The 26,806-nt window shown below is 56.3% G+C and overlaps 1 protein-coding gene across 5 annotated transcripts in view; it reads right to left on the bottom strand.

Moving 5' to 3' along the window:
• Positions 1-26,806, bottom strand: part of LOC137427964 (src substrate cortactin) — a 47,326-nt gene that overhangs the window by 9,108 nt on the left and 11,412 nt on the right. For 2 of the 5 annotated variants that reach the window (XM_078777564.1, XM_078777565.1), the window contains exons 1-12: positions 11,373-11,505; positions 8,996-9,081; positions 8,796-8,869; positions 8,566-8,695; positions 8,367-8,421; positions 8,157-8,267; positions 7,905-8,015; positions 7,758-7,813; positions 4,607-4,676; positions 4,368-4,492; positions 4,081-4,143; positions 3,534-3,726 (exon numbers count right to left, since the gene is read on the bottom strand). In XM_078777564.1, the coding sequence (XP_078633690.1) occupies positions 3,534-3,726; positions 4,081-4,143; positions 4,368-4,492; positions 4,607-4,676; positions 7,758-7,813; positions 7,905-8,015; positions 8,157-8,267; positions 8,367-8,421; positions 8,566-8,695; positions 8,796-8,869; positions 8,996-9,076 (1,069 nt within the window). In that variant the 5' untranslated portion in view covers positions 9,077-9,081; positions 11,373-11,505. Of the gene's footprint in view, positions 1-3,533; positions 3,727-4,080; positions 4,144-4,367; positions 4,493-4,606; positions 4,677-7,757; positions 7,814-7,904; positions 8,016-8,156; positions 8,268-8,366; positions 8,422-8,565; positions 8,696-8,795; positions 8,870-8,995; positions 9,090-11,372; positions 11,506-26,806 lie in introns of those variants that run through there. The other 3 variants (XM_078777563.1, XM_068117835.2, XM_078777566.1) reach the window with 2 other exon arrangements.

The following is a 26,806-nucleotide window of genomic DNA, read 5'->3' as shown; positions in this document are numbered from 1 at the left end:
AAGGGTGTCGGAGTGAACTCCATTCAATGTACAATGTGCGCTGAGTGGGGTCATCAAAAATGCAGTGGTCTGAGAGGGTCATTAACCAGTGTGGCAGCTACATTCATATGTAAGGCGTGCACAGAGGGAGCTGCAGATGGAGGAAATGTTGAGTTGGATCTTGGAGACGGCGTGAAGTTGGAAGGTGTGAAAACATTTTGCTACCTCGGAGACATGCTGAATGGCGAAGGTGGATCAGACTTGGCAACGGTTGCTAGAGTGAGATGTGCATGGAAGAAGTTTCGGGAACTGAGTGGCGTGCTGATGATGAGGGGAGTGTCGTTGAAGCTGAAGGGAAAGGTGTATGCTGCATGTGTGAGAAGTGTTATGATTTATGGGAGCGAGACATGGGTAATGAACGTAGAGCAGAAACGAAGGCTGGAAAGGGTGGAAATGCGAATGGTTCGGTGGATGTGCGGAGTATCGTTGAGAGAGAGGAAGACAAATGATGAATTGCGAAAGATGATGGGAATAGAGCCTGTGATTGATGCTGTGAAGAGGAACAGGTTGAGATCGTTTGGTCACGTGTTGAGGAAGGATGAAAGACTGAAAGTGACTGGTTGAGAAGAGTGATGGAAATGAATGTAGAAGGAAGTAGAGGACGGGGAAGACCGAGAAAGACTTGGCTAAAGATGGTCGAAGAAGAAATGCGGGCAAGGGGGTTGTTAACAAGGGGAGATGCAGAAAATAGGGCAAAATGGAGAAGATTGTCATGGGGACCGCAAGGCTAACCCCCGCTCTTGCAGGGAAAATGGCCTTAAAATGCATGTTGTTGTTGTTGTGCTGCACATGCCCCTATCAGCATTACTGAATGTTAGTAAAACTAAGGAAGTTATGGTGGATTTTAGGAAGTCTTGTGCTGCACATGCCCCTATCAGCATTACTGAATGTTAGTAAAACTAAGGAAGTTATCGTGGATTTTAGGAAGTCTTGTGCTGCACATGCCCCTATCAGCATTACTGAATGTTAGTAAAACTAAGGAAGTTATCGTGGATTTTAGGAAGTCTTGTGCTGCACATGCCCATATCAGCATTACTGAATGTTAGTAAAACTAAGGAAGTTATGGTGGATTTTAGGAAGTCTTGTGCTGCACATGCCCCTATCAGCATTACTGAATGTTAGTAAAACTAAGGAAGTTATGGTGGATTTTAGGAAGTCTTGTGCTGCACATGCCCCTATCAGCATTACTGAATGTTAGTAATACTAAGGAAGTTATCGTGGATTTTAAGAAGTCTTGTGTTACACGTGCCCCTATCAGCATTACTGAATGTTAGTAAAACTAAGGAAGTTATCGTGGATTTTAAGAAGTCTTGTGCTACACATGCTCCTATCAGCATTAGTGAATGTTAGTAAAACAAAGGAAGTTATCGTGGATTTTAAGAATTATTGTGCAACACGTGCTCCTATCAGCATTACTGAATGTTAGTAAAACTAAGGAAGTTATCGTGGATTTTAGGAAGTCTTGAGTTACACATGCTCCTATCAGCATTGCTGAATGTTAGTAAAACTAAGGAAGTTATCGTGGATTTTAGGAAGTCTTGAGTTACACATGCTCCTATCAGCATTGCTGAATGTTAGTAAAACTAAGGAAGTTTTCGTGGATTTTAGGAAGTCTTGAGTTGCACATGCTCCTATCAGCATTGCTGAATGTTAGTAAAACTAAGGAAGTTTTCGTGGATTTTAGGAAGTCTTGAGTTGCACATGCTCCTATCAGCATTGCTGAATGTTAGTAAAACTAAGGAAGTTATCGTGGATTTTAGGAAGTCTTGAGTTACACATGCTCCTATCAGCATTGCTGAATGTTAGTAAAACTAAGGAAGTTATCGTGGATTTTAGGAAGTCTTGAGTTACACATGCTCCTATCAGCATTACTGAATGTTAGTAAAACTAAGGAAGTTATCGTGGAGTTTAGGAAGTCTTGAGTTACACATGCACCTTTCAGCATAACTGAATGTTAGTAAAACTAAGGAAGTTATCGTGGATTTTAAGAAGTCTTGTGCTGCACATGCTCCTGTCAGCATTACTGAATGTTAATAAAACTAAGGAAGTTATCGTGGATTTTAAGAAGTCTTGTGCGACACGTGCTCCTATCAGCATGACTGAATGTTTGTAAAACTAAGGAAGTTATCGTGGATTTTAAGAAGTCTTGTGCTACACGTGCTCCTATCAGCATGACTGAATGTGTGTAAAACTAAGGAAGTTATCGTGGATTCTAAGAATTATCGTGCTACACGTGCCCCTGTCAGCATTAGTGAATGTTAGTAAAACAAAGGAAGTTATCGTGGATTTTAAGAATTATTGTGCTACACGTGCTCCTATCAGCATTACTGAATGTTAGTAAAACTAAGGAAGTTATCGTGGATTTTAAGAAGTCTTGTGCTACACGTGCTCCTATCAGCATTAGTGAATGTTAGTAAAACTAAGGAAGTTATCGTGGATTTTAGGAAGTCTTGAGTTACACATGCTCCTATCAGCATTACTGAATGTTAGTAAAACTAAGGAAGTTATCATGGATTTTAGGAAGTCTTGTGTTCCATGTGCTCCTATCAGCATTACTGAATGTTAGTAAAACTAAGGAGGTTATCGTGGATTTTAGGAAGTGTTGTGCTACACATGCCCCTATCAGCATTGACGGTCAAGATGTTGAGACCGAGTTCCTTCAAATTCCTGGGCATACACATTCCAACTGATATGTCTGGGACTGAATACTGGAAGTATCGCTAAAAAGGCCCAGCAGCGCCTGTACTTCCTGAGACGGCTGAAATAATTTGGTGTGCATCGCGATGTTTTGGTGAACTTTTACCAGAGTGTTATTGAAAGTGTTTTAACGGGATAAATTAGTTTGGTTCGGCAACATCACTGCACACGACCTCAAGTTGTTGGAAAGAGTTGTTCGTGCTGCGCAGAGGATCATTGGTGGGCACTCAAAGTTATCTACACGTCCAGATGTTTTGCAAAAGCCTCAAATATTGTTAGAGATTCTAGTTATTCTGTGTTTAACATGTTCGAACCACTGGTCCACTACATTCTTGCCGTCAGCACCGCAGTATTAAAACATCCACCAACCATTTCAGGAATATCTTTTATACTCGTGTGATCTGACTTTTAAACCATTAATCTTGAGTTTTATATGTCTGCTTTTATTTTTTTGTGAAATTATACTTTTATTTGAGAGCACTCGTATTCAAAGAATTCCAATGTCATTCTGTGATCTTCATGGATGCTACATATGGCAATAAAACTATCTGTATCTGTATTGAACCTCACTTCTTTCAAAGGGTAGAGGAGGAGAAGAAGAAGAAGAAGATTGGAGCCCATCTATTTATTACACAAGTATGGGTTGGGGGGTTTAAAGTGAAAGAACAGAGGAATGGAAGATGATAGGAGAGAGAAAGGAGGTGAAGGGGGGTACTGGGGGAGAAAGGAAAGATCACTACATGGAAAAAGGAATTTTCTCAACGCGTCGAACCTCTCACGATATATCGATTACGTACCGTGATGCTGGCCAACGTGCTCATCAGCTGCTTTCTTCTCGACCTGGTCATTGGTTACACGATTATTGTAGTCCGTTGCTGGAGCTTCCTCTTCGGTTTCACTGGAATCCGGCTCGACAGCCGACTTTGGTTCCATGGACGGCTCTTCGAATCCGGATCCTGGAACGTGCTGCGGCTCCTCATGAGTTGCAGCCTTTGGGTAGGGGGTGAAAAACGATCGACTAATCCTGTGGGGCTCTCGTTAGACACCCTTAATGCGGAACTCTGGTTGTTACTACAATCTGCATGCCACTACCAGCGGAGTCGTGGATTACATCACATGTACATTTCTTCATTCTTGGGATGGAACAAACTTTAAGGAAACAAGTTAAACTGCAATGCAGAGCACGGCCCGAATGGGAATGCCAAGCGATTTCCACCAACCGAGCCCCCAATATTCGATTACTTGTTTACTCCATCCAGTTCACTGTTGCTGTGGGAGTAGAGCCCTCAATGGTAACAATCTAAGCTCTAAGGTGAGGGTAAAGAAGCCACACAGGACAATTACCTGCTGTGGCTTCTGCTCAGGCTCAGGCTCTTTAGGCCAATCAATCTGCTTTTCAGCTCTTTCCTGGACAGAAATTGGTTTGTTGAGGTTGCAATTAGTAAATTAGGAGTCAAACCGTTTCATTACTGTCAATTTAAATGCAAAATTATCATAACAAAACAAACCAGCAAAACATCGGTCAGTCAAAATATATTCAACAAATCCCGCAAGAGCAATGTCAAATGAACTCGACATTCGGGATCATCACGAGAGCGGACAGCGAAGGTTACACGCCAATCGAAACTAACCCTCTCGTGCTTCTCTTGCTGAACTCTTCGTGCCTTCTCTTCATCGGCTCTTCGCCGACGCTCCTGCTCCTCAGACTGAGCCAAGCCCTCAAACCGTGCACACAGGTTGGCTGCTCCACTGCCCACTAGAACAAGGATCAATAGGAGAGCAGGTTTCCAAATTGTGGAAATAACACAAAACGAGTAACTGAAACATAACGTTAGAATTGAAGATACAGGTGTTTGGAGGCAAGCGTTACCGGCTTCTACTGGCAATGTTCGCTGGTACGTGGAGCTTGGTCCCTTCATTTCCTCAAACGATGCTGCCGACTGGTACACGCACGCACGCACACACACACACATTGGAGCCTCTGAGTGATGAGAACACGCACTCGGTTGATGGAGCATATATTTTTGTTGCATTATAAAACTGAACTCTTATACATACAATTCCCAGTTTATAAACTCCGAATGAGTGGATTTTCCATTCCAGGCATGTTTAAACTAGAATGACTGCACTGTGGTCACAACAAAATCCAGGAATGGGCCGATTGGAAAGTGCGCATTTAAAGCACTCTTAAAATATGAACAGCGCGATTGGGAAATGAATGTGCTATTAAAATTAACGTGACACCTCACCGTGCATTCGGACGTACCGTACGTTCTGTCATACTGAGAGTTCTGATGAGCTTGATTAAACCTGACTAGTATTCGACATATCACGAGATTTTTAGGTTTCCTGTCGCAGCATCATTTTGCCTTTCATATTAAAATATGTAAATATGCTTGAGCTCAGGTTTGTCGATGGTTTTCCGGAACCGGGTGCAACCTGAATTGAGACGAGCGGGTTTGGTTGGTCGCTGTTGGAATAAAGGATTGACGAGGATTCCGAACGCCTCCGACGTCTTTTCCTTCCACGCTAAAATCCCTCATCGTCAATAACACTCAAACCAAACAAAGCCAATGGAAATCTGACGCAACAAAACTCTATACAGTGAATAATCAGCAGAGGCCTATATGCCCGAGTTTGGCCGACCAAGAAACAAGATGGCGGCCATATAATTTTGGCTTGGTACTACCGTGGGTGGAGTCAAACGACAGATGTGGGTGTGGTCCGGCAGTTGTCCAACCAATGGGTGCACATTTAAAAAATCGATCAACAGCAACAAAAACAATAACAACAGCAGCAACATGAAGCCATTGTCGATCTGCGACATGTCGCAGGTAAAAATGAGGAAGTAGGCACTGGGGTTAAAAAATTGACAAAATCGAAAGTTCAATGTGAATAACATTTGAGGAAGAAAGGCATGCTGTCAGAATGAATCCAAGATACGGTGAATGCTTTGAATGGGAATTTCCTTCCCACACAGGAGGATGGAAATCGAGCCGAAGGGAAAATAGGGGCGAGAAATGATCCCAAGAGCGAGTTTTTGGCAGACAAGTCATGTGATCAAAACGTCGCCAAGACCAAAGAAATCGTTTTGATGACCGAAGGTTCATGAGCCGCAGCATTTCACACATCACCATTGGAAACATCCCAATGAAACGCTTGGGAATGAAAAAAAGAGTGTCTGCACAGCATGGCGACAAAGGAACGGAAGGGCAATAACAGCCAATCCTTGAACGGATATCGAGGAGAGAAATGCACATTCCAAGTCAGAGCCTTCGGTTCAAAGGTTAAGCTTTTTACATTTTGAAATTCCACCAGGATAAGAAGGAACTATAAGATAGACTAGTTACAAGACTGGGCCACAGTCTCAAGTGTTAAAGAGAATGAGGAACAATTGAAGCCGAGTCGAAAAACATATTTTGAAGTAATTACCCCGTGTGCGTACCACGAAGCGTGGTTAAGCAATTGGTTCACTTTTGTCTGTCTGTCAGATGTTGGTCTATTATCGAGGAACTACTTAAACTCAATTTAATTTTTATATTTTGAACAGTGTACAACACAAATTGGAACACAAGTCTGCTGTTTGGCAGTACTTTGGCTCTGAATTTGGCAAATTGGACGGAATCTCATCCCACGCACACGTGCCCACAGAGGAGCAAGGTCATTTTTATGGCGTAGCACGTAGAGCAATGCCATCTGGAACAGCGTTTTTCTGTCCGTCTGGTGTATCTATGTATATGTACCTCACAAACGTCCACCAATCAGAGTCGAGGATCTGGTCACATGACAGGGAGACAGCATTTAGTAACCATTCCAGTTGCATATTTTTCCAAAAGGAAATATAATAAGCTTCTGTGGAATGGTTTGGGGTCCCAGCAGGTGTCATAGGGTAGGTAGGAGGTTTCAGAAATCCCTCAATACAATTATGATTTTGAAATGAGATCGACACGGACCTTGCTCCCGAATCTGGAAGTGAACAGATGCTGATGATTTGCTGATTTGATAATATCTCAATACAATCGTGATTTAACATTATATTTTGATATATTAATATTATAGTATTAATTTGTGATTGGAATGATGATGAATGATGATGCTGTTTGGAATGAAAATGTAGAGATATTGAGTTTAAAGCAGAATGAGGAAATGACCGAAGTGTTTCCGTCCGTGACATTCGCGGATTCCCCATTTGCAGTTTCGCCATTGACTGGACATAGCAACAATCAGACCGGGTACGTTTTTTTGTCCAAGTCCTTCACGAACCTGGGTGTCCATGCCTGACATTTGACTGAAGGTGGCACAAGAATGTGGAATTTATTGAAAATAATTTAATACCTTACATTATTTGCTAACTGCTACCTGGTATCCCCACCCATGTCATACTATCCTCCTCAACTAAAGTATCAATCAAGCTCGACTCCACCGTTGTTAGACGATTGGTCAACGGTGCCCAGCGATGAAACGACAGAGCTAACTTCGTCCAAAAGATCTGTTTGTTTAACACATCCTTTTATCCAAGATCGTTCCAAAATAGTCAGTTTCTCTGAGAAGAGTTGGCAGGAGGTTCAGCAATGGAGTGTTCCGTTTGACGCATCAGCTTCATGGAGTTATCATCGTGATTCACCATTGGGAGATAGGGATAAGTGATTTGACAAGTGATTGTTCACCATTGGGAGATAGGGCCAAAAACGATACAAAGCGGGGTATATCAAAAAGTTATGGATGGATTTGGACGAAACTTGATGGACAGGTTGTGTGTGTGACAAGGAAGAATCAATTCAATTTTGGTGAAGATCCGGATCCGGGTCCAGCTAGTATGATTTTTTAAAAGTGATTCTTCACCATTGAGTGATATGGCCAACCAGGTGGAGGTATGCTCTCTACTGAGCGCCATTCTAGTTTTCACTGTGTCCAACTTAGACAGGTCTACCGACTGCACGGTGATGTCCAATCGGACCCATATTTGCCACAAAATAAACTTGTAACATGCAGAGGTTAATGTGTACGATACTTGTACGTACCTTATCCACTCTGTCGGTCTGAACTCCAAACTTTCCTCCAAAACCTTTTCTGTAATCTGTAGAAGGAAGGAACACGTGTGAGAGAACGGGGCAGGAGTACAGCAAAGCGGGTGAGGATGCGCGTACGGATCTAGTGAGACAACTCACCAATTTGGGACTCGTGAGGAGATGGTTTTTCTTTGTGCTCCCAACTGAGAGCACACTTGTCCTGCCGATCCTGCTGCACCCCAAACTTCCCTCCAAATCCTCGCTTGTAATCTGCGAATGATCACCGACCGTGTGGCTCAATGACCCCTGAAAGATTCCCCGATTATAACCGATTTCATCAATTTGTACAACAAATGTCTCACAATAGCAGAACCTAAAGAGAGGAGGGGTGTCAGCGGTCGGGTGCTGTACCGGTCTGCGATTCATGTGGAGAGGTCTTGTCCTTGTGTTCCCAGCCCAAGGCGACCTTGTCTTGGCGATCTTGCTGGACTCCATATTTCCCTCCGAAGCCCTTCGAGTGGTCTGCACACAGACAGCAAATTGCCAACACACTTCCATCCAATGGTAGGAAAAGATGACTCCGTCATGAAAGAGCAAACCGACAACTCGCACCAGGACTACCTTTCTGAGAAGAGTGCTTTTCTCGGTCGCTTTTGTACTCGTACCCCACAGCAGACTGCAACACAAGCACCAGGTACGGCACATGCTTTGGATATTAAAACATGGTACATGGGATCAGATAGAGTACGTTAATACAACCTGCATGTTTATTTTTGTTTATGAAACAAATAATTTCAAACTGTTACCCGGCCCAACGGACCTCGTCCATACGGTCTCCCTGCAGACCAAACTTCCCTCCGTAACCAGCGGCCGCCATGGGCCCAGATTCCATCTCCTTCTGCCTATTCATGGAGTGCTCCACATTGACCTTTGCACGCAGCTCTTTGACGCTGGGGTCGGGTTTACGGATTCGTGGGATTGCATCACAAATGATTGCCGGCTGACATTTGAGAAAAATAAAAATTGATCACAAGTGGAAATAAAAATTACCTAAAGTGCTCCATCCTTCCAGAGCCCTCCACAGTCTTTGCCCCCCACCTCTGCTCATTTTCCGACACATCATTCTGGCAAAGGAAACAAGACTCGGTAAGTAAAAAGGGGATACATGAGGCAACACCCTGATCTGGTGAACATGTGTGGAATTGCTGGCATTTACCGTGGAAGGTCGTATCACAAGATCTATTGCTCACCTCAAAGTCAGGATCCGTATCCCAGTCGTCATCATCTTTCACTTCCACAGACAACTTGTGCCCAGCTGACGCCTTCCACATCTTCCCTAAAGTGCTCCACACAGAACACACGGCGGAACGTCAACATGGCTCGAGGTCACCGTTACCTGATCCAGAGCATTCTTGGAGAATTATTGTTAACTAGCCGAAACCCGTGGAACATCCACGGAAGGGAGGATGTGGTGTATGGATAGAGTGCACCATTATGGATGGCATAGGGGAGCGCTCATGGGATCTTCTTCTTCCGTTAAGCTCCAATTTTTTCTCTTTAAGTTAAGTCCAATCAGTCCTCTCTGCTCGAAGTGCTCAGGCCATGCCTTCCCGCTCTCATACTTTTATTTCCGTTCGGTGTAGAAAGAGATTGACATATCGTTCGTCTGTTTTCAGCTCGTTATCTTTAAGCTTCCTTACGTCTCGCCACCTGCTACACCTCTCTGAGTTACGAGGATTTATGCAACGCACCCCGAGTATCGCAACGTCACTCCATTTAACTTTATTAAAATTACGATAAAGACGTTTCCTTATATATCCTCATTTAAAATGTTCAAGGGAATAAAAAGACCATTTGGTTCACACCACCCATGTTGACACCAATACGATGGCGTCGTAAGATGGCGTCGTATCGGCCGTTAATCGGATGCTTGTGGGCCCCAAAGTCGACTAATTCAGATTTTTCGAGTCTGGCTGTACGTGATAAACAAAGAGCGCGGTTCGTAGATGGTAAATCCATTAGTGCCGTGGGCATCGGGTCACTGTGTGCAGCGTAAAAGGGATAACAAAGTCGAGTCCTTACGATATTATTATATAGATGTACATTCACGTTCAACTGATGCTCAAAACATGTACATCAGAAACTCCCCCCTACTCCCACACACACTAACCCTAACCCTAACCCTCACAGATCACCCATCACCACCCCCACTGATGTCCCCGCCACCCCCCCTCCACCCGCGTCGCAACCACGACTATCATCCCCAATGACCTCCCCCCCGCAACCATCACCCCTACTGATTATCGACTGCTCCCCCTCACTGATGCTTGTACCCCCAACCATCACCCCCACTGATTATCTACTACTCCTCCAACCAAAACCCTCACTGGTGTTCGTACCCCCAACCATCACCCGCACTAACCCCCCCCCCCCCCTCCACCCGCGCCGCAACCACGACTATCATCCCCAATGACCTCCCACCCGCAACCATCACCCCTACTGATAATCTACTCCTCCCCCTCACTGATGTTCGTACCCCCAACCATCACCCGCACTAACCTCCCCCCCCACCACCCACACTAACCTCCCCCCCCACCACCCCAACCATCACCCCCACTAACCCCCCCCCCCCAACCATCACCCTCACTAACCTCCCCCCCCACCAACCCAACTATCACCCCCACTAACGTCCCCCCACCACCCCAACCATTACCCCCACTAACCTCCCCCCCACCACCCCAACCATCACCCCCACTAACCACCCCTCCCCCCAACCATCACCCTCACTAACCTCCCCCCCCCCACCACCCCAACCATCACCCACACTAACCTCCCCCCCCCCCACCACCCCAACCATCACCCCCACTAACCACCCCCCCACCCCAACCATCACCCTCACTAACCTCCCCCCCCACCAACCCAACTATCACCCCCACTAACGTCCCCCCCCCCCCCACCACCCCAACCATTACCCCCACTAACCTCCCCCCCCCACCACCTCAACCATCACCCCCACTAACCCCACCCCCACGCAACCATATCACCCCCACTGATTATCTACTCCTCCTCCACCCAAAACCCTCACTGATGTTCGTGCCCCCAACTCCCACAATATGCCACACAGCACATAACTCTACCCCAAAAATTAGACTGCTCATCCCTCCCCAGGGGCGGATCAAGGAATTTCAAGACGGGGGGGGGGGGGGTGCATGAAACTATAGCGCTAGGGGGGGGGGGGTCTGGGATTTTTTTTTTCATGATCGTCAGAAACGACATTTCGTGCGTTCTTGGAAGATTCTGCAGTTCCTTGTGTTCTTTCCTGGTCCAACAGTTCAGCAGATTCGCACCGCCTGCACCCTCATCCTGGATCGAAGGGGGGGGGGAGGGTGCGCACCCCCTGCACCCCCCTCGCCCCTGGATCCGCCCCTGCTCCCTAATTTATTTCTTCTCCCTCCCCAAGTTCACCTCTTTATCTTCATCCATATCTATTTACGAGTTTACACTGTTAACGAATATATAAATAATTGTTAATGTACATTCACGTTTCTGTGGTAAAACAAAAAGTTCATCAAAATGACCGAGCCTATCTCTTGTCGAACATGATGGATTACATCAAAATAATTTTACCGGGGAATGATATGTAGTTGTAGAGAGGACCCGAGCTCAACTTCCGCCCGAATCACCGCACCTTCCGCCCGAATCACCGCACCTTCCGCCCGAAACACCGCACCTTCCCCTTCTCTGGAATCCCTCACCCTCACCCGCATTCCAAATTCCAATGTTTTCATCGTTTTCCTCACAAACCAAGTACAAAACGTTTTAATAAAACCTTCACACACCTTACACTTCGTACGATCTCATTTCAGTATTAAAACTATTTTCTTTCTCCAAGAATAATTTGTTGAGTTTACAATCTTCGCCCCTCGATTTACCACCTGCCGCCACGTGGTGTTTCCTCATTTCCTTCTATTCGTTTCCTCCAAATAATGAGTATTTTCACATTTTATTTCATAAGAAACCTTTTATTTCACCTTCTTGCCCCAGTTGAACGTGTAGTCAGGTTCACTATGTTTTTCCGTTCAAATTTTTGGAGATTAGCAAAACTATACATTTTTGGAATATTCAGAGCATGAGGAATCCAACAATTAATGTTGGCATTTGCGTAGACACCTTTGCGAAAATGACCCTCAGGACAGTGATGAAGATGAAGATGTGTAAAAGCATATTCCTGAACGGTATAGACCTCGTAGATCCTGTGTATAGGACTTATAGTTCAATCTGATACTCACAAGGCTGCTTTCTTGCTTTATAAACCCATACCTATAACTCCAAAGGACTTGCAATATCATGTATTATGTAATACAGTTATAGCACAAATATAAAGACAATGGTTTTAAATTACCTTTGTTTGTTGCTTTTCTATAATCCTTAGCACTATTTTGAGGCCTTTATTGGATTCCTTGACCCAGAAAACATAGGATTAGTGAAGGAACTGCGCTCCAACGCGAGTCGAAAGAATTGACGCGACCAAAGACGGAATTCGTCCGAGTTGCTTTATTGAAACAAAACAGCTCAGGTATTCTGACAAGCCCGTTTATCGGGCAGCAATATATATACACATTTATGTCGGGAAGTTTGCCCGGTAAAAGCTATACCGGGCATGCCCGGGTGTCAAGGGCGAGCCTTGGAAAGGCGAGTCTGGACCTGCCCGGGCGTGTTTGGCTGCGGCCTGGCAAGTCGAGGCTGGGCGTGCCCGGGCGCTCTGGGCGAGCACTGGAAAGGCGATAGCGGGCATGCCCGGATGCTCTGGGCGTGCCCTGGAAAGGCGATAGCGGGCATGCCCGGACGCTCTGGGCGAGCCCTGGAAAGGCGAGAGCGGGCATGCCCGGGAAAGACGAGACTGGGCGTGCCCAGGAGGTTCGGGCGTGCCCGGGAACAGTGAGTCCGGGCATGCCCGGGAGAGGCGCGTCTGGCCGTGTTCTGGCCGGTGCAAGGCGATTATGTACATCCAGCGGTAACCGCTACACACGCCCCTCCAGAATCGACCTGCACCGGCAGGGTCAATTTAAGGGGGGTCCGGATGACCCGGCCGAAGCGACCCCTGGAGGGTCATGGGGAGGGGTCTGACGTGGTGGTGGGTGGTCGAGCGGGGGGAACTGTGGACGGGGGGCGGCCTCGCCGTGGAGGAAGGGCCAACCGTGGTGGTCGGTCGACGTCCATGTGCGCCGGTTTGAGGCGGTCCACAGAAATCCGGTCCGGCCGGCCGCCGAAGTCGACGATGAAAGACTTGTCGCCCCGTCGCAGGACACGGAAGGGCCCGTCGTACGGCGGCCGGAGTGGCCCCCGGTGCGCGTCATGACGCACAAAGACGTACTCCGCTGTGCGAAGCGCCGGGGGGACGTAGGACTGGGGGCCACCGTGGCGGGACGTCGGCACGGGGGCAAATCGTCGGGCGGCCTCCTGGAGGTCCGAGCGCTGGCGAGCGGCGGACCAGGGACTGGTAGCGTCAGGCACGAATTCGCCCGGGACGCGGAGTGGCTGGCCGTAGACGAGCTCGGCGGCGGACGCCTGGAGGTCTTCCTTGGGGGCCGTGCGAAGGCCCAAAAGGACCCACGGCAGCCGGTCGGCCCAACCGTCGTCCTGAAGGCCGGCCATGAGTGCGGCCTTCATGGAGCGGTGAAACCGCTCGCACAACCCATTGGCTTGGGGGTGGTAGGCCGTGGTGCGGTGCAGCGTGACCCCCAACGAACGGGCGACCGCGCCCCAAAGCTCAGACGTGAACTGTGGGCCGCGGTCGGATGAGATGTCCGCTGGTGCGCCGAAGCGCGCGACCCAGGTGGCGATGAACGCCTGCGCCACGTCGGCGGTGGTGGTGGAGGTGAGGGGCACGGCTTCCGGCCACCTGGTGGTCCTGTCCACCATGGTGAGCAGGTGGGTGAACCCCCGCGAGGGGGGCAGGGGACCCACCAGGTCCACGTGGACGTGGTCGAAACGCCGTTCAGGCACGGCGAAAGGTGCCAGCGGGGCCTGGGTGTGGCGGTGGACCTTGGCTCGCTGGCAGGCCGTGCAGGCGTTGGCCCAGTCGCGGATGTTTCGTCGAAGGCCGTGCCAGACGAAACGCGCCGACACCAGCTTCTGAGAAGCTTTCCGGCCCGGGTGAGAAAGGCCGTGGATGGAGGCGAAGATGCGGCGCTGCCAGGAAACGGGCACGATGGGGCGAGGCTGGCCCTGGGAGACGTCGCAGAGCAGGACGGTGCCCGCGAAGGGGATGTCGGCCAGGCGGAGGCCCGTGTCCGCCACGCGGAGTGCCTGCACCGAGGCGTCGGTGGTCTGGTCGGCCGCCATGAGCGTGAAGTCCACGCCGAGGTGGACCGCGTTCGCGCTGGCCCGCGAAAGGCAGTCGGCCACGGCGTTGTCTTTGCCGGCGACGTGCTGGATGTCCGTGGTGAACTCCGACACGGCAGAGAGGTGGCGCTGCTGGCGGGCCGACCACGGCTCCGTGACCTTAGCCATTGCGTAGACCAACGGCTTGTGGTCGACAAAAGCCGTGAACGGGCGGCCCTCCAGGAGGTGTCGGAAATGGCGAACGGCCAGGAATAGCCCGAGCAGCTCGCGGTCGAACGTGCTGTAGTTTAACTCGTTCGGCCGGAGTTGCCGGCTGAAAAAAGCGAGTGGCTGCCAAACCCCGTCCACCCATTGCTCATGGACGGCGCCCACCGCGTAGTTGGAGGCGTCCGTAGTGAGGGCGATGGGCGCGTTGAGCACCGGGTGAGCCAGCAGCGTTGCGTCGGCGAGGGCCCGTTTGGCACTGGCGAAGGCCGCGTCCATGGCCACGGACCAAACAATGTCATGCTTGGCCGGCTTGCCCCGGAGGGCCTCGTAAAGGGGCCGCATGAACTGAGCAGCGCGGGGCACGAATCGGTGATAAAAATTCACCATGCCGAGGAACTCTTGGAGGGCCTTGATGGAACGGGGACGCGGGAACGTGGTGATGGCCTCGACCTTGGTCAGCAGCGGCACGGCCCCGGTCTTGGTGATGCGGTGGCCCAAAAAGTCAACGGTCGTCGCGCCGAAGTGGCATTTGACCGGGTTGACAATTACGCCGTGCTCGCTGAGGCGACCGAACAGTGTTCGGAGGTGGAGGAGGTGCTCGGCGCGGGACGTGCTGGCGACGAGGATGTCGTCCAGATAGACGAAAAGAAACGGCAGGTCGCGCAGCACGCCGTCCATCAAGCGCTGGAACGCCTGGGCCGCGTTCTTGAGGCCAAACGGCATCCGCAAAAATTCGAACAGGCCGAACGGCGTGATGACGGCCGTCTTCGGGACGTCGGCCGCCCAGACAGGTACCTGGTGGTAGCCCCGTATCAGGTCAATTTTCGAAAAGATGACCCGTCCCGCCAAACGGGCGGAAAAGTCCTGAATATGCGGGATCGGGTACCTGTCGGGGGTGGTAGCGTCATTGAGACGGCGGTAGTCGCCACACGGGCGCCATCCACCCCCCGGCTTTGGCACGATGTGCAGTGGCGAGGCCCACGCGCTATCGGAGCGCCGCACGATGCCGAGGTGCTCCAACGTGTCGAATTCGGCCTTTGCCACGGCGAGCTTGGCTGGGTCGAGGCGGCGGGCCCTGGCGTAGACCGGCGGGCCCGTAGTGGGTATGTGGTGCTCGATCCCGTGCCGCACCGCGACGGCCGAAAACGTCGGCCGCGTGAGGGCCGGGAATTCCACGAGCAGGCGAGCGAACTCGTTCGTTGCCGGGAGGGCGCACGCCAGTTCGGTCGGCGCGGAGCTGCTCATTGTGCACGCCAGGGAGCTGAAGGTCTCGGCGTGGACAAGGCGACGTCGTTTGACGTCGACCAGCAGCCCGTGCGCGCAGAGGAAGTCGGCGCCCAGCAAAGCCACGGGGACGCTGGCGGTAACAAAAGTCCATTGAAAGCGCTGGCTGCCGAAGCAGAGGGTGACGACGCGTGGGCCGAAAGTGCGTATGGCCGAGCCATTAGCAGCGACCAAAGAGGGGCCGCAAACTGCGTCCAGCCTGTCCTGCTCGGAGGCAGGTATGACGCTCAGTTGGGCGCCGGTGTCGCACAGGAAACGCCGTCCAGACGCTTTGTCCCGAATAAACAGCAAGTTGCCCGAGTGGCCGGCGCTCATGGCTGGGAATGAACGCCGGCCCGGCCGTTTCCCGACCTGCCGAAAGTGCACGGGGGCCGGCACGTCCGAGCCTTGTGTCCGAACCTGGCGTGGTAATAACACCACGCCCGGTCAGGTGGAGGCCCCGGCCGTCGTGTCGGAAGCGGGCGGTGCGGCGTGGCGGCCGCCAGTTGCACCGGCAGTTCGGCCTCCAACCGCGCAGGGCGCTCGGGCGTCGTGGGCGTCGCCCCGGACGGCGGCGGGCTCCAGGTAACCGCGCCGATGTGCTGGCCCGCCGAGGAGATCTTATCGGCTTCCCTGGCGAGGGCGCGGGAATCCGTGATCAACGTGCCAGCCAGGGCGAGGCGTACCGGGTTAGGCAGCTGACGGAGGAACAGCTCCCGGAACAGGAATGCCGGAGAGTGCTCGCCGAGCAACGAGAGCATATAGTCCATGCGCTCGGACGGGCGCGTGTCGCCGAGCTCGGGCAGGTCAAGCAGGCGCCGTGCGCGTGCTGCCGGTGAGAGGGCGAAAGCGCCGAGGAGGAGGGTCTTCAGCGCGTCGTATTTGTCAGCAGCCGGCGGGTGCTGGAGGAGGCTCGAGGCGCGGGCCGCGGTGGTGGAACCGAGCGCCGCCACAACATGGTGGAAGCGGGTGTCGTCCGCGGTGATGCCTCGCAGGGCGAACTGGGAGTCCGCCTGGGCGAACCAAACAGCCGCGTGAGTCTCCCAGAAGGTAGGCAGTTTAAGCATCACTGCCGTATCCATGTCGGTAGGTCACCAATGAAGGAACTGCGCTCCAACGCGAGTCGAAAGAATTGACGCGACCAAAGACGGAATTCGTCCGAGTTGCTTTATTGAAACAAAACAGCTCAGGTATTCTGACCAGCCCGTTTTTCGGGCAACAATATATATACACATTTATGTCGGGAAGTTTGCCCGGCAAAAACTATACCGGGCATGCCCGGGTATCAAGGGCGAGCCTTGGAAAGGCGAGTCTGGACCTGCCCGGGCGTGTTTGGCTGCGGCCTGGCAAGTCGAGGCTGGGCGTGCCCGGGCGCTCTGGGCGAGCACTGGAAAGGCGATAGCGGGCATGCCCGGACGCTCTGGGCGAGCCCTGGAAAGGCGATAGCGGGCATGCCCGGACGCTCTGGGCGTGCCCTGGAAAGGCGATAGCGGGCATGCCCGGACGCTCTGGGCGAGCCCTGGAAAGGCGATAGCGGGCATGCCCGGATGCTCTGGGCGTGCCCTGGAAAGGCAATAGCGGGCATGCCCGGACGCTCTGGGCGAGCCCTGGAAAGGCGATAGCGGGCATGCCCGGACGCTCTGGGCGAGCCCTGGAAAGGCGAGAGCGGGCATGCCCGGGAAAGACGAGACCGGGCGTGCCCAGGAGGTTCGGGCGTGCCCGGGAACAGTGAGTCCGGGCATGCCCGGGAGAGGCGCGTCTGGCCGTGTTCTGGCCGGTGCAAGGCGATTATGTACATCCAGCGGTAACCGCTACACACGCCCCTCCAGAATCGACCTGCACCGGCAGGGTCAATTTAAGGGGGGTCCGGATGACCCGGCCGAAGCGACCCCTGGAGGGTCATGGGGAGGGGTCTGACGTGGTGGTGGGTGGTCGAGCGGGGGGAACTGTGGACGGGGGGTGGCCTCGCCGTGGAGGAAGGGCCAACCGTGGTGGTCGGTCGACGTCCATGTGCGCCGGTTTGAGGCGGTCCACAGAAATCCGGTCCGGCCGGCCGCCGAAGTCGACGATGAAAGACTTGTCGCCCCGTCGCAGGACACGGAAGGGCCCGTCGTACGGCGGCCGGAGTGGCCCCCGGTGCGCGTCATGACGCACAAAGACGTACTCCGCTGTGCGAAGCGCCGGGGGGACGTAGGACTGGGGGCCACCGTGGCGGGACGTCGGCACGGGGGCAAATCGTCGGGCGGCCTCCTGGAGGTCCGAGCGCTGGCGAGCGGCGGACCAGGGACTGGTAGCGTCAGGCACGAATTCGCCCGGGACGCGGAGTGGCTGGCCGTAGACGAGCTCGGCGGCGGACGCCTGGAGGTCTTCCTTGGGGGCCGTGCGAAGGCCCAAAAGGACCCACGGCAGCCGGTCGGCCCAACCGTCGTCCTGAAGGCCGGCCATGAGTGCGGCCTTCATGGAGCGGTGAAACCGCTCGCACAACCCATTGGCTTGGGGGTGGTAGGCCGTGGTGCGGTGCAGCGTGACCCCCAACGAACGGGCGACCGCGCCCCAAAGCTCAGACGTGAACTGTGGGCCGCGGTCGGATGAGATGTCCGCTGGTGCGCCGAAGCGCGCGACCCAGGTGGCGATGAACGCCTGCGCCACGTCGGCGGTGGTGGTGGAGGTGAGGGGCACGGCTTCCGGCCACCTGGTGGTCCTGTCCACCATGGTGAGCAGGTGGGTGAACCCCCGCGAGGGGGGCAGGGGACCCACCAGGTCCACGTGGACGTGGTCGAAACACCGTTCAGGCACGGCGAAAGGTGCCAGCGGGGCCTGGGTGTGGCGGTGGACCTTGGCTCGCTGGCAGGCCGTGCAGGCGTTGGCCCAGTCGCGGATGTTTCGTCGAAGGCCGTGCCAGACGAAACGCGCCGACACCAGCTTCTGAGAAGCTTTCCGGCCCGGGTGAGAAAGGCCGTGGATGGAGGCGAAGATGCGGCGCTGCCAGGAAACGGGCACGATGGGGCGAGGCTGGCCCTGGGAGACGTCGCAGAGCAGGACGGTGCCCGCGAAGGGGATGTCGGCCAGGCGGAGGCCCGTGTCCGCCACGCGGAGTGCCTGCACCGAGGCGTCGGTGGTCTGGTCGGCCGCCATGAGCGTGAAGTCCACGCCGAGGTGGACCGCGTTCGCGCTGGCCCGCGAAAGGCAGTCGGCCACGGCGTTGTCTTTGCCGGCGACGTGCTGGATGTCCGTGGTGAACTCCGACACGGCAGAGAGGTGGCGCTGCTGGCGGGCCGACCACGGCTCCGTGACCTTAGCCATTGCGTAGACCAACGGCTTGTGGTCGACAAAAGCCGTGAACGGGCGGCCCTCCAGGAGGTGTCGGAAATGGCGAACGGCCAGGAATAGCCCGAGCAGCTCGCGGTCGAACGTGCTGTAGTTTAACTCGTTCGGCCGGAGTTGCCGGCTGAAAAAAGCGAGTGGCTGCCAAACCCCGTCCACCCATTGCTCATGGACGGCGCCCACCGCGTAGTTGGAGGCGTCCGTAGTGAGGGCGATGGGCGCGTTGAGCACCGGGTGAGCCAGCAGCGTTGCGTCGGCGAGGGCCCGTTTGGCACTGGCGAAGGCCGCGTCCATGGCCACGGACCAAACAATGTCATGCTTGGCCGGCTTGCCCCGGAGGGCCTCGTAAAGGGGCCGCATGAACTGAGCAGCGCGGGGCACGAATCGGTGATAAAAATTCACCATGCCGAGGAACTCTTGGAGGGCCTTGATGGAACGGGGACGCGGGAACGTGGTGATGGCCTCGACCTTGGTCAGCAGCGGCACGGCCCCGGTCTTGGTGATGCGGTGGCCCAAAAAGTCAACGGTCGTCGCGCCGAAGTGGCATTTGACCGGGTTGACAATTACGCCGTGCTCGCTGAGGCGACCGAACAGTGTTCGGAGGTGGAGGAGGTGCTCGGCGCGGGACGTGCTGGCGACGAGGATGTCGTCCAGATAGACGAAAAGAAACGGCAGGTCGCGCAGCACGCCGTCCATCAAGCGCTGGAACGCCTGGGCCGCGTTCTTGAGGCCAAACGGCATCCGCAAAAATTCGAACAGGCCGAACGGCGTGATGACGGCCGTCTTCGGGACGTCGGCCGCCCAGACAGGTACCTGGTGGTAGCCCCGTATCAGGTCAATTTTCGAAAAGATGACCCGTCCCGCCAAACGGGCGGAAAAGTCCTGAATATGCGGGATCGGGTACCTGTCGGGGGTGGTAGCGTCATTGAGACGGCGGTAGTCGCCACACGGGCGCCATCCACCCCCCGGCTTTGGCACGATGTGCAGTGGCGAGGCCCACGCGCTATCGGAGCGCCGCACGATGCCGAGGTGCTCCAACGTGTCGAATTCGGCCTTTGCCACGGCGAGCTTGGCTGGGTCGAGGCGGCGGGCCCTGGCGTAGACCGGCGGGCCCGTAGTGGGTATGTGGTGCTCGATCCCGTGCCGCACCGCGACGGCCGAAAACGTCGGCCGCGTGAGGGCCGGGAATTCCACGAGCAGGCGAGCGAACTCGTTCGTTGCCGGGAGGGCGCACGCCAGTTCGGTCGGCGCGGAGCTGCTCATTGTGCACGCCAGGGAGCTGAAGGTCTCGGCGTGGACAAGGCGACGTCGTTTGACGTCGACCAGCAGCCCGTGCGCGCAGAGGAAGTCGGCGCCCAGCAAAGCCACGGGGACGCTGGCGGTAACAAAAGTCCATTGAAAGCGCTGGCTGCCGAAGCAGAGGGTGACGACGCGTGGGCCGAAAGTGCGTATGGCCGAGCCATTAGCAGCGACCAAAGAGGGGCCGCAAACTGCGTCCAGCCTGTCCTGCTCGGAGGCAGGTATGACGCTCAGTTGGGCGCCGGTGTCGCACAGGAAACGCCGTCCAGACGCTTTGTCCCGAATAAACAGCAAGTTGCCCGAGTGGCCGGCGCTCATGGCTGGGAATGAACGCCGGCCCGGCCGTTTCCCGACCTGCCGAAAGTGCACGGGGGCCGGCACGTCCGAGCCTTGTGTCCGAACCTGGCGTGGTAATAACACCACGTCCGGTCAGGTGGAGGCCCCGGCCGTCGTGTCGGAAGCGGGCGGTGCGGCGTGGCGGCCGCCAGTTGCACCGGCAGTTCGGCCTCCAACCGCGCAGGGCGCTCGGGCGTCGTGGGCGTCGCCCCGGACGGCGGCGGGCTCCAGGTAACCGCGCCGATGTGCTGGCCCGCCGAGGAGATCTTATCGGCTTCCCTGGCGAGGGCGCGGGAATCCGTGATCAACGTGCCAGCCAGGGCGAGGCGTACCGGGTTAGGCAGCTGACGGAGGAACAGCTCCCGGAACAGGAATGCCGGAGAGTGCTCGCCGAGCAACGAGAGCATATAGTCCATGCGCTCGGACGGGCGCGTGTCGCCGAGCTCGGGCAGGTCAAGCAGGCGCCGTGCGCGTGCTGCCGGTGAGAGGGCGAAAGCGCCGAGGAGGAGGGTCTTCAGCGCGTCGTATTTGTCAGCAGCCGGCGGGTGCTGGAGGAGGCTCAAGGCGCGGGCCGCGGTGGTGGAACCGAGCGCCGCCACAACATGGTGGAAGCGGGTGTCGTCCGCGGTGATGCCTCGCAGGGCGAACTGGGAGTCCGCCTGGGCGAACCAAACAGCCGCGTGAGTCTCCCAGAAGGTAGGCAGTTTAAGCATCACTGCCGTATCCATGTCGGTAGGTCACCAATGAAGGAACTGCGCTCCAACGCGAGTCGAAAGAATTGACGCGACCAAAGACGGAATTCGTCCGAGTTGCTTTATTGAAACAAAACAGCTCAGGTATTCTGACCAGCCCGTTTTTCGGGCAACAATATATATACACATTTATGTCGGGAAGTTTGCCCGGCAAAAACTATACCGGGCATGCCCGGGTATCAAGGGCGAGCCTTGGAAAGGCGAGTCTGGACCTGCCCGGGCGTGTTTGGCTGCGGCCTGGCAAGTCGAGGCTGGGCGTGCCCGGGCGCTCTGGGCGAGCACTGGAAAGGCGATAGCGGGCATGCCCGGACGCTCTGGGCGAGCCCTGGAAAGGCGATAGCGGGCATGCCCGGACGCTCTGGGCGTGCCCTGGAAAGGCGATAGCGGGCATGCCCGGACGCTCTGGGCGAGCCCTGGAAAGGCGATAGCGGGCATGCCCGGATGCTCTGGGCGTGCCCTGGAAAGGCGATAGCGGGCATGCCCGGACGCTCTGGGCGAGCCCTGGAAAGGCGATAGCGGGCATGCCCGGACGCTCTGGGCGAGCCCTGGAAAGGCGAGAGCGGGCATGCCCGGGAAAGACGAGACCGGGCGTGCCCAGGAGGTTCGGGCGTGCCCGGGAACAGTGAGTCCGGGCATGCCCGGGAGAGGCGCGTCTGGCCGTGTTCTGGCCGGTGCAAGGCGATTATGTACATCCAGCGGTAACCGCTACACACGCCCCTCCAGAATCGACCTGCACCGGCAGGGTCAATTTAAGGGGGGTCCGGATGACCCGGCCGAAGCGACCCCTGGAGGGTCATGGGGAGGGGTCTGACGTGGTGGTGGGTGGTCGAGCGGGGGGAACTGTGGACGGGGGGTGGCCTCGCCGTGGAGGAAGGGCCAACCGTGGTGGTCGGTCGACGTCCATGTGCGCCGGTTTGAGGCGGTCCACAGAAATCCGGTCCGGCCGGTCGCCGAAGTCGACGATGAAAGACTTGTCGCCCCGTCGCAGGACACGGAAGGGCCCGTCGTACGGCGGCCGGAGTGGCCCCCGGTGCGCGTCATGACGCACAAAGACGTACTCCGCTGTGCGAAGCGCCGGGGGGACGTAGGACTGGGGGCCACCGTGGCGGGACGTCGGCACGGGGGCAAATCGTCGGGCGGCCTCCTGGAGGTCCGAGCGCTGGCGAGCGGCGGACCAGGGACTGGTAGCGTCAGGCACGAATTCGCCCGGGACGCGGAGTGGCTGGCCGTAGACGAGCTCGGCGGCGGACGCCTGGAGGTCTTCCTTGGGGGCCGTGCGAAGGCCCAAAAGGACCCACGGCAGCCGGTCGGCCCAACCGTCGTCCTGAAGGCCGGCCATGAGTGCGGCCTTCATGGAGCGGTGAAACCGCTCGCACAACCCATTGGCTTGGGGGTGGTAGGCCGTGGTGCGGTGCAGCGTGACCCCCAACGAACGGGCGACCGCGCCCCAAAGCTCAGACGTGAACTGTGGGCCGCGGTCGGATGAGATGTCCGCTGGTGCGCCGAAGCGCGCGACCCAGGTGGCGATGAACGCCTGCGCCACGTCGGCGGTGGTGGTGGAGGTGAGGGGCACGGCTTCCGGCCACCTGGTGGTCCTGTCCACCATGGTGAGCAGGTGGGTGAACCCCCGCGAGGGGGGCAGGGGACCCACCAGGTCCACGTGGACGTGGTCGAAACGCCGTTCAGGCACGGCGAAAGGTGCCAGCGGGGCCTGGGTGTGGCGGTGGACCTTGGCTCGCTGGCAGGCCGTGCAGGCGTTGGCCCAGTCGCGGATGTTTCGTCGAAGGCCGTGCCAGACGAAACGCGCCGACACCAGCTTCTGAGAAGCTTTCCGGCCCGGGTGAGAAAGGCCGTGGATGGAGGCGAAGATGCGGCGCTGCCAGGAAACGGGCACGATGGGGCGAGGCTGGCCCTGGGAGACGTCGCAGAGCAGGACGGTGCCCGCGAAGGGGATGTCGGCCAGGCGGAGGCCCGTGTCCGCCACGCGGAGTGCCTGCACCGAGGCGTCGGTGGTCTGGTCGGCCGCCATGAGCGTGAAGTCCACGCCGAGGTGGACCGCGTTCGCGCTGGCCCGCGAAAGGCAGTCGGCCACGGCGTTGTCTTTGCCGGCGACGTGCTGGATGTCCGTGGTGAACTCCGACACGGCAGAGAGGTGGCGCTGCTGGCGGGCCGACCACGGCTCCGTGACCTTAGCCATTGCGTAGACCAACGGCTTGTGGTCGACAAAAGCCGTGAACGGGCGGCCCTCCAGGAGGTGTCGGAAATGGCGAACGGCCAGGAATAGCCCGAGCAGCTCGCGGTCGAACGTGCTGTAGTTTAACTCGTTCGGCCGGAGTTGCCGGCTGAAAAAAGCGAGTGGCTGCCAAACCCCGTCCACCCATTGCTCATGGACGGCGCCCACCGCGTAGTTGGAGGCGTCCGTAGTGAGGGCGATGGGCGCGTTGAGCACCGGGTGAGCCAGCAGCGTTGCGTCGGCGAGGGCCCGTTTGGCACTGGCGAAGGCCGCGTCCATGGCCACGGACCAAACAATGTCATGCTTGGCCGGCTTGCCCCGGAGGGCCTCGTAAAGGGGCCGCATGAACTGAGCAGCGCGGGGCACGAATCGGTGATAAAAATTCACCATGCCGAGGAACTCTTGGAGGGCCTTGATGGAACGGGGACGCGGGAACGTGGTGATGGCCTCGACCTTGGTCAGCAGCGGCACGGCCCCGGTCTTGGTGATGCGGTGGCCCAAAAAGTCAACGGTCGTCGCGCCGAAGTGGCATTTGACCGGGTTGACAATTACGCCGTGCTCGCTGAGGCGACCGAACAGTGTTCGGAGGTGGAGGAGGTGCTCGGCGCGGGACGTGCTGGCGACGAGGATGTCGTCCAGATAGACAAAAAGAAACGGCAGGTCGCGCAGCACGCCGTCCATCAAGCGCTGGAACGCCTGGGCCGCGTTCTTGAGGCCAAACGGCATCCGCAAAAATTCGAACAGGCCGAACGGCGTGATGACGGCCGTCTTCGGGACGTCGGCCGCCCAGACAGGTACCTGGTGGTAGCCCCGTATCAGGTCAATTTTCGAAAAGATGACCCGTCCCGCCAAACGGGCGGAAAAGTCCTGAATATGCGGGATCGGGTACCTGTCGGGGGTGGTAGCGTCATTGAGACGGCGGTAGTCGCCACACGGGCGCCATCCACCCCCCGGCTTTGGCACGATGTGCAGTGGCGAGGCCCACGCGCTATCGGAGCGCCGCACGATGCCGAGGTGCTCCAACGTGTCGAATTCGGCCTTTGCCACGGCGAGCTTGGCTGGGTCGAGGCGGCGGGCCCTGGCGTAGACCGACGGGCCCGTAGTGGGTATGTGGTGCTCGATCCCGTGCCGCACCGCGACGGCCGAAAACGTCGGCCGCGTGAGGGCCGGGAATTCCACGAGCAGGCGAGCGAACTCGTTCGTTGCCGGGAGGGCGCACGCCAGTTCGGTCGGCGCGGAGCTGCTCATTGTGCACGCCAGGGAGCTGAAGGTCTCGGCGTGGACAAGGCGACGTCGTTTGACGTCGACCAGCAGCCCGTGCGCGCAGAGGAAGTCGGCGCCCAGCAAAGCCACGGGGACGCTGGCGGTAACAAAAGTCCATTGAAAGCGCTGGCTGCCGAAGCAGAGGGTGACGACGCGTGGGCCGAAAGTGCGTATGGCCGAGCCATTAGCAGCGACCAAAGAGGGGCCGCAAACTGCGTCCAGCCTGTCCTGCTCGGAGGCAGGTATGACGCTCAGTTGGGCGCCGGTGTCGCACAGGAAACGCCGTCCAGACGCTTTGTCCCGAATAAACAGCAAGTTGCCCGAGTGGCCGGCGCTCATGGCTGGGAATGAACGCCGGCCCGGCCGTTTCCCGACCTGCCGAAAGTGCACGGGGGCCGGCACGTCCGAGCCTTGTGTCCGAACCTGGCGTGGTAATAACACCACGCCCGGTCAGGTGGAGGCCCCGGCCGTCGTGTCGGAAGCGGGCGGTGCGGCGTGGCGGCCGCCAGTTGCACCGGCAGTTCGGCCTCCAACCGCGCAGGGCGCTCGGGCGTCGTGGGCGTCGCCCCGGACGGCGGCGGGCTCCAGGTAACCGCGCCGATGTGCTGGCCCGCCGAGGAGATCTTATCGGCTTCCCTGGCGAGGGCGCGGGAATCCGTGATCAACGTGCCAGCCAGGGCGAGGCGTACCGGGTTAGGCAGCTGACGGAGGAACAGCTCCCGGAACAGGAATGCCGGAGAGTGCTCGCCGAGCAACGAGAGCATATAGTCCATGCGCTCGGACGGGCGCGTGTCGCCGAGCTCGGGCAGGTCAAGCAGGCGCCGTGCGCGTGCTGCCGGTGAGAGGGCGAAAGCGCCGAGGAGGAGGGTCTTCAGCGCGTCGTATTTGTCAGCAGCCGGCGGGTGCTGGAGGAGGCTCAAGGCGCGGGCCGCGGTGGTGGAACCGAGCGCCGCCACAACATGGTGGAAGCGGGTGTCGTCCGCGGTGATGCCTCGCAGGGCGAACTGGGAGTCCGCCTGGGCGAACCAAACAGCCGCGTGAGTCTCCCAGAAGGTAGGCAGTTTAAGCATCACTGCCGTATCCATGTCGGTAGGTCACCAATGAAGGAACTGCGCTCCAACGCGAGTCGAAAGAATTGACGCGACCAAAGACGGAATTCGTCCGAGTTGCTTTATTGAAACAAAACAGCTCAGGTATTCTGACCAGCCCGTTTTTCGGGCAACAATATATATACACATTTATGTCGGGAAGTTTGCCCGGCAAAAACTATACCGGGCATGCCCGGGTATCAAGGGCGAGCCTTGGAAAGGCGAGTCTGGACCTGCCCGGGCGTGTTTGGCTGCGGCCTGGCAAGTCGAGGCTGGGCGTGCCCGGGCGCTCTGGGCGAGCACTGGAAAGGCGATAGCGGGCATGCCCGGACGCTCTGGGCGAGCCCTGGAAAGGCGATAGCGGGCATGCCCGGACGCTCTGGGTGTGCCCTGGAAAGGCGATAGCGGGCATGCCCGGACGCTCTGGGCGAGCCCTGGAAAGGCGATAGCGGGCATGCCCGGACGCTCTGGGCGAGCCCTGGAAAGGCGAGAGCGGGCATGCCCGGGAAAGACGAGACCGGGCGTGCCCGGGAGGTTCGGGCGTGCCCGGGAACAGTGAGTCCGGGCATGCCCGGGAGAGGCGCGTCTGGCCGTGTTCTGGCCGCTGCAAGGCGATTATGTACATCCAGCGGTAACCGCTACATTAGCATATTTAATTAAGTTTCTAGGTTGACTAGAAGCCGAGATAGCGCAAAATATGTATTTTATGGCGGCCATTTTGAAAATCCAAAATGGCGGCCATGCAGGTGTCTGTGCAAATGGCAACATTGATTTTCGGATTCTCCATGCTCTGAAGATTCCAAAAATGTACAGGTTTGCTAATCTCCCAAAATTTTGAACGAAATTATAGCCGGCGAAGCTTAGTGTTGTGAATGAACGCGTATTTATGTTGAAAAGCCAGATTTTGCTGGATCCTTTGAGAATTTCGAAGCTCTGACGCACCAAATCGCT

The sequence above is a fragment of the Myxine glutinosa genome, chromosome 5 (assembly GCF_964187855.1).
Source record: "Myxine glutinosa chromosome 5, kmMyxGlut1.1, whole genome shotgun sequence".
In the NCBI taxonomy this organism is placed as follows: Eukaryota; Metazoa; Chordata; class Myxini; order Myxiniformes; family Myxinidae; genus Myxine; species Myxine glutinosa.
Note: the sequence above shows the minus strand (reverse complement) of the source record. Positions and strands in the feature narration are given on the sequence as shown.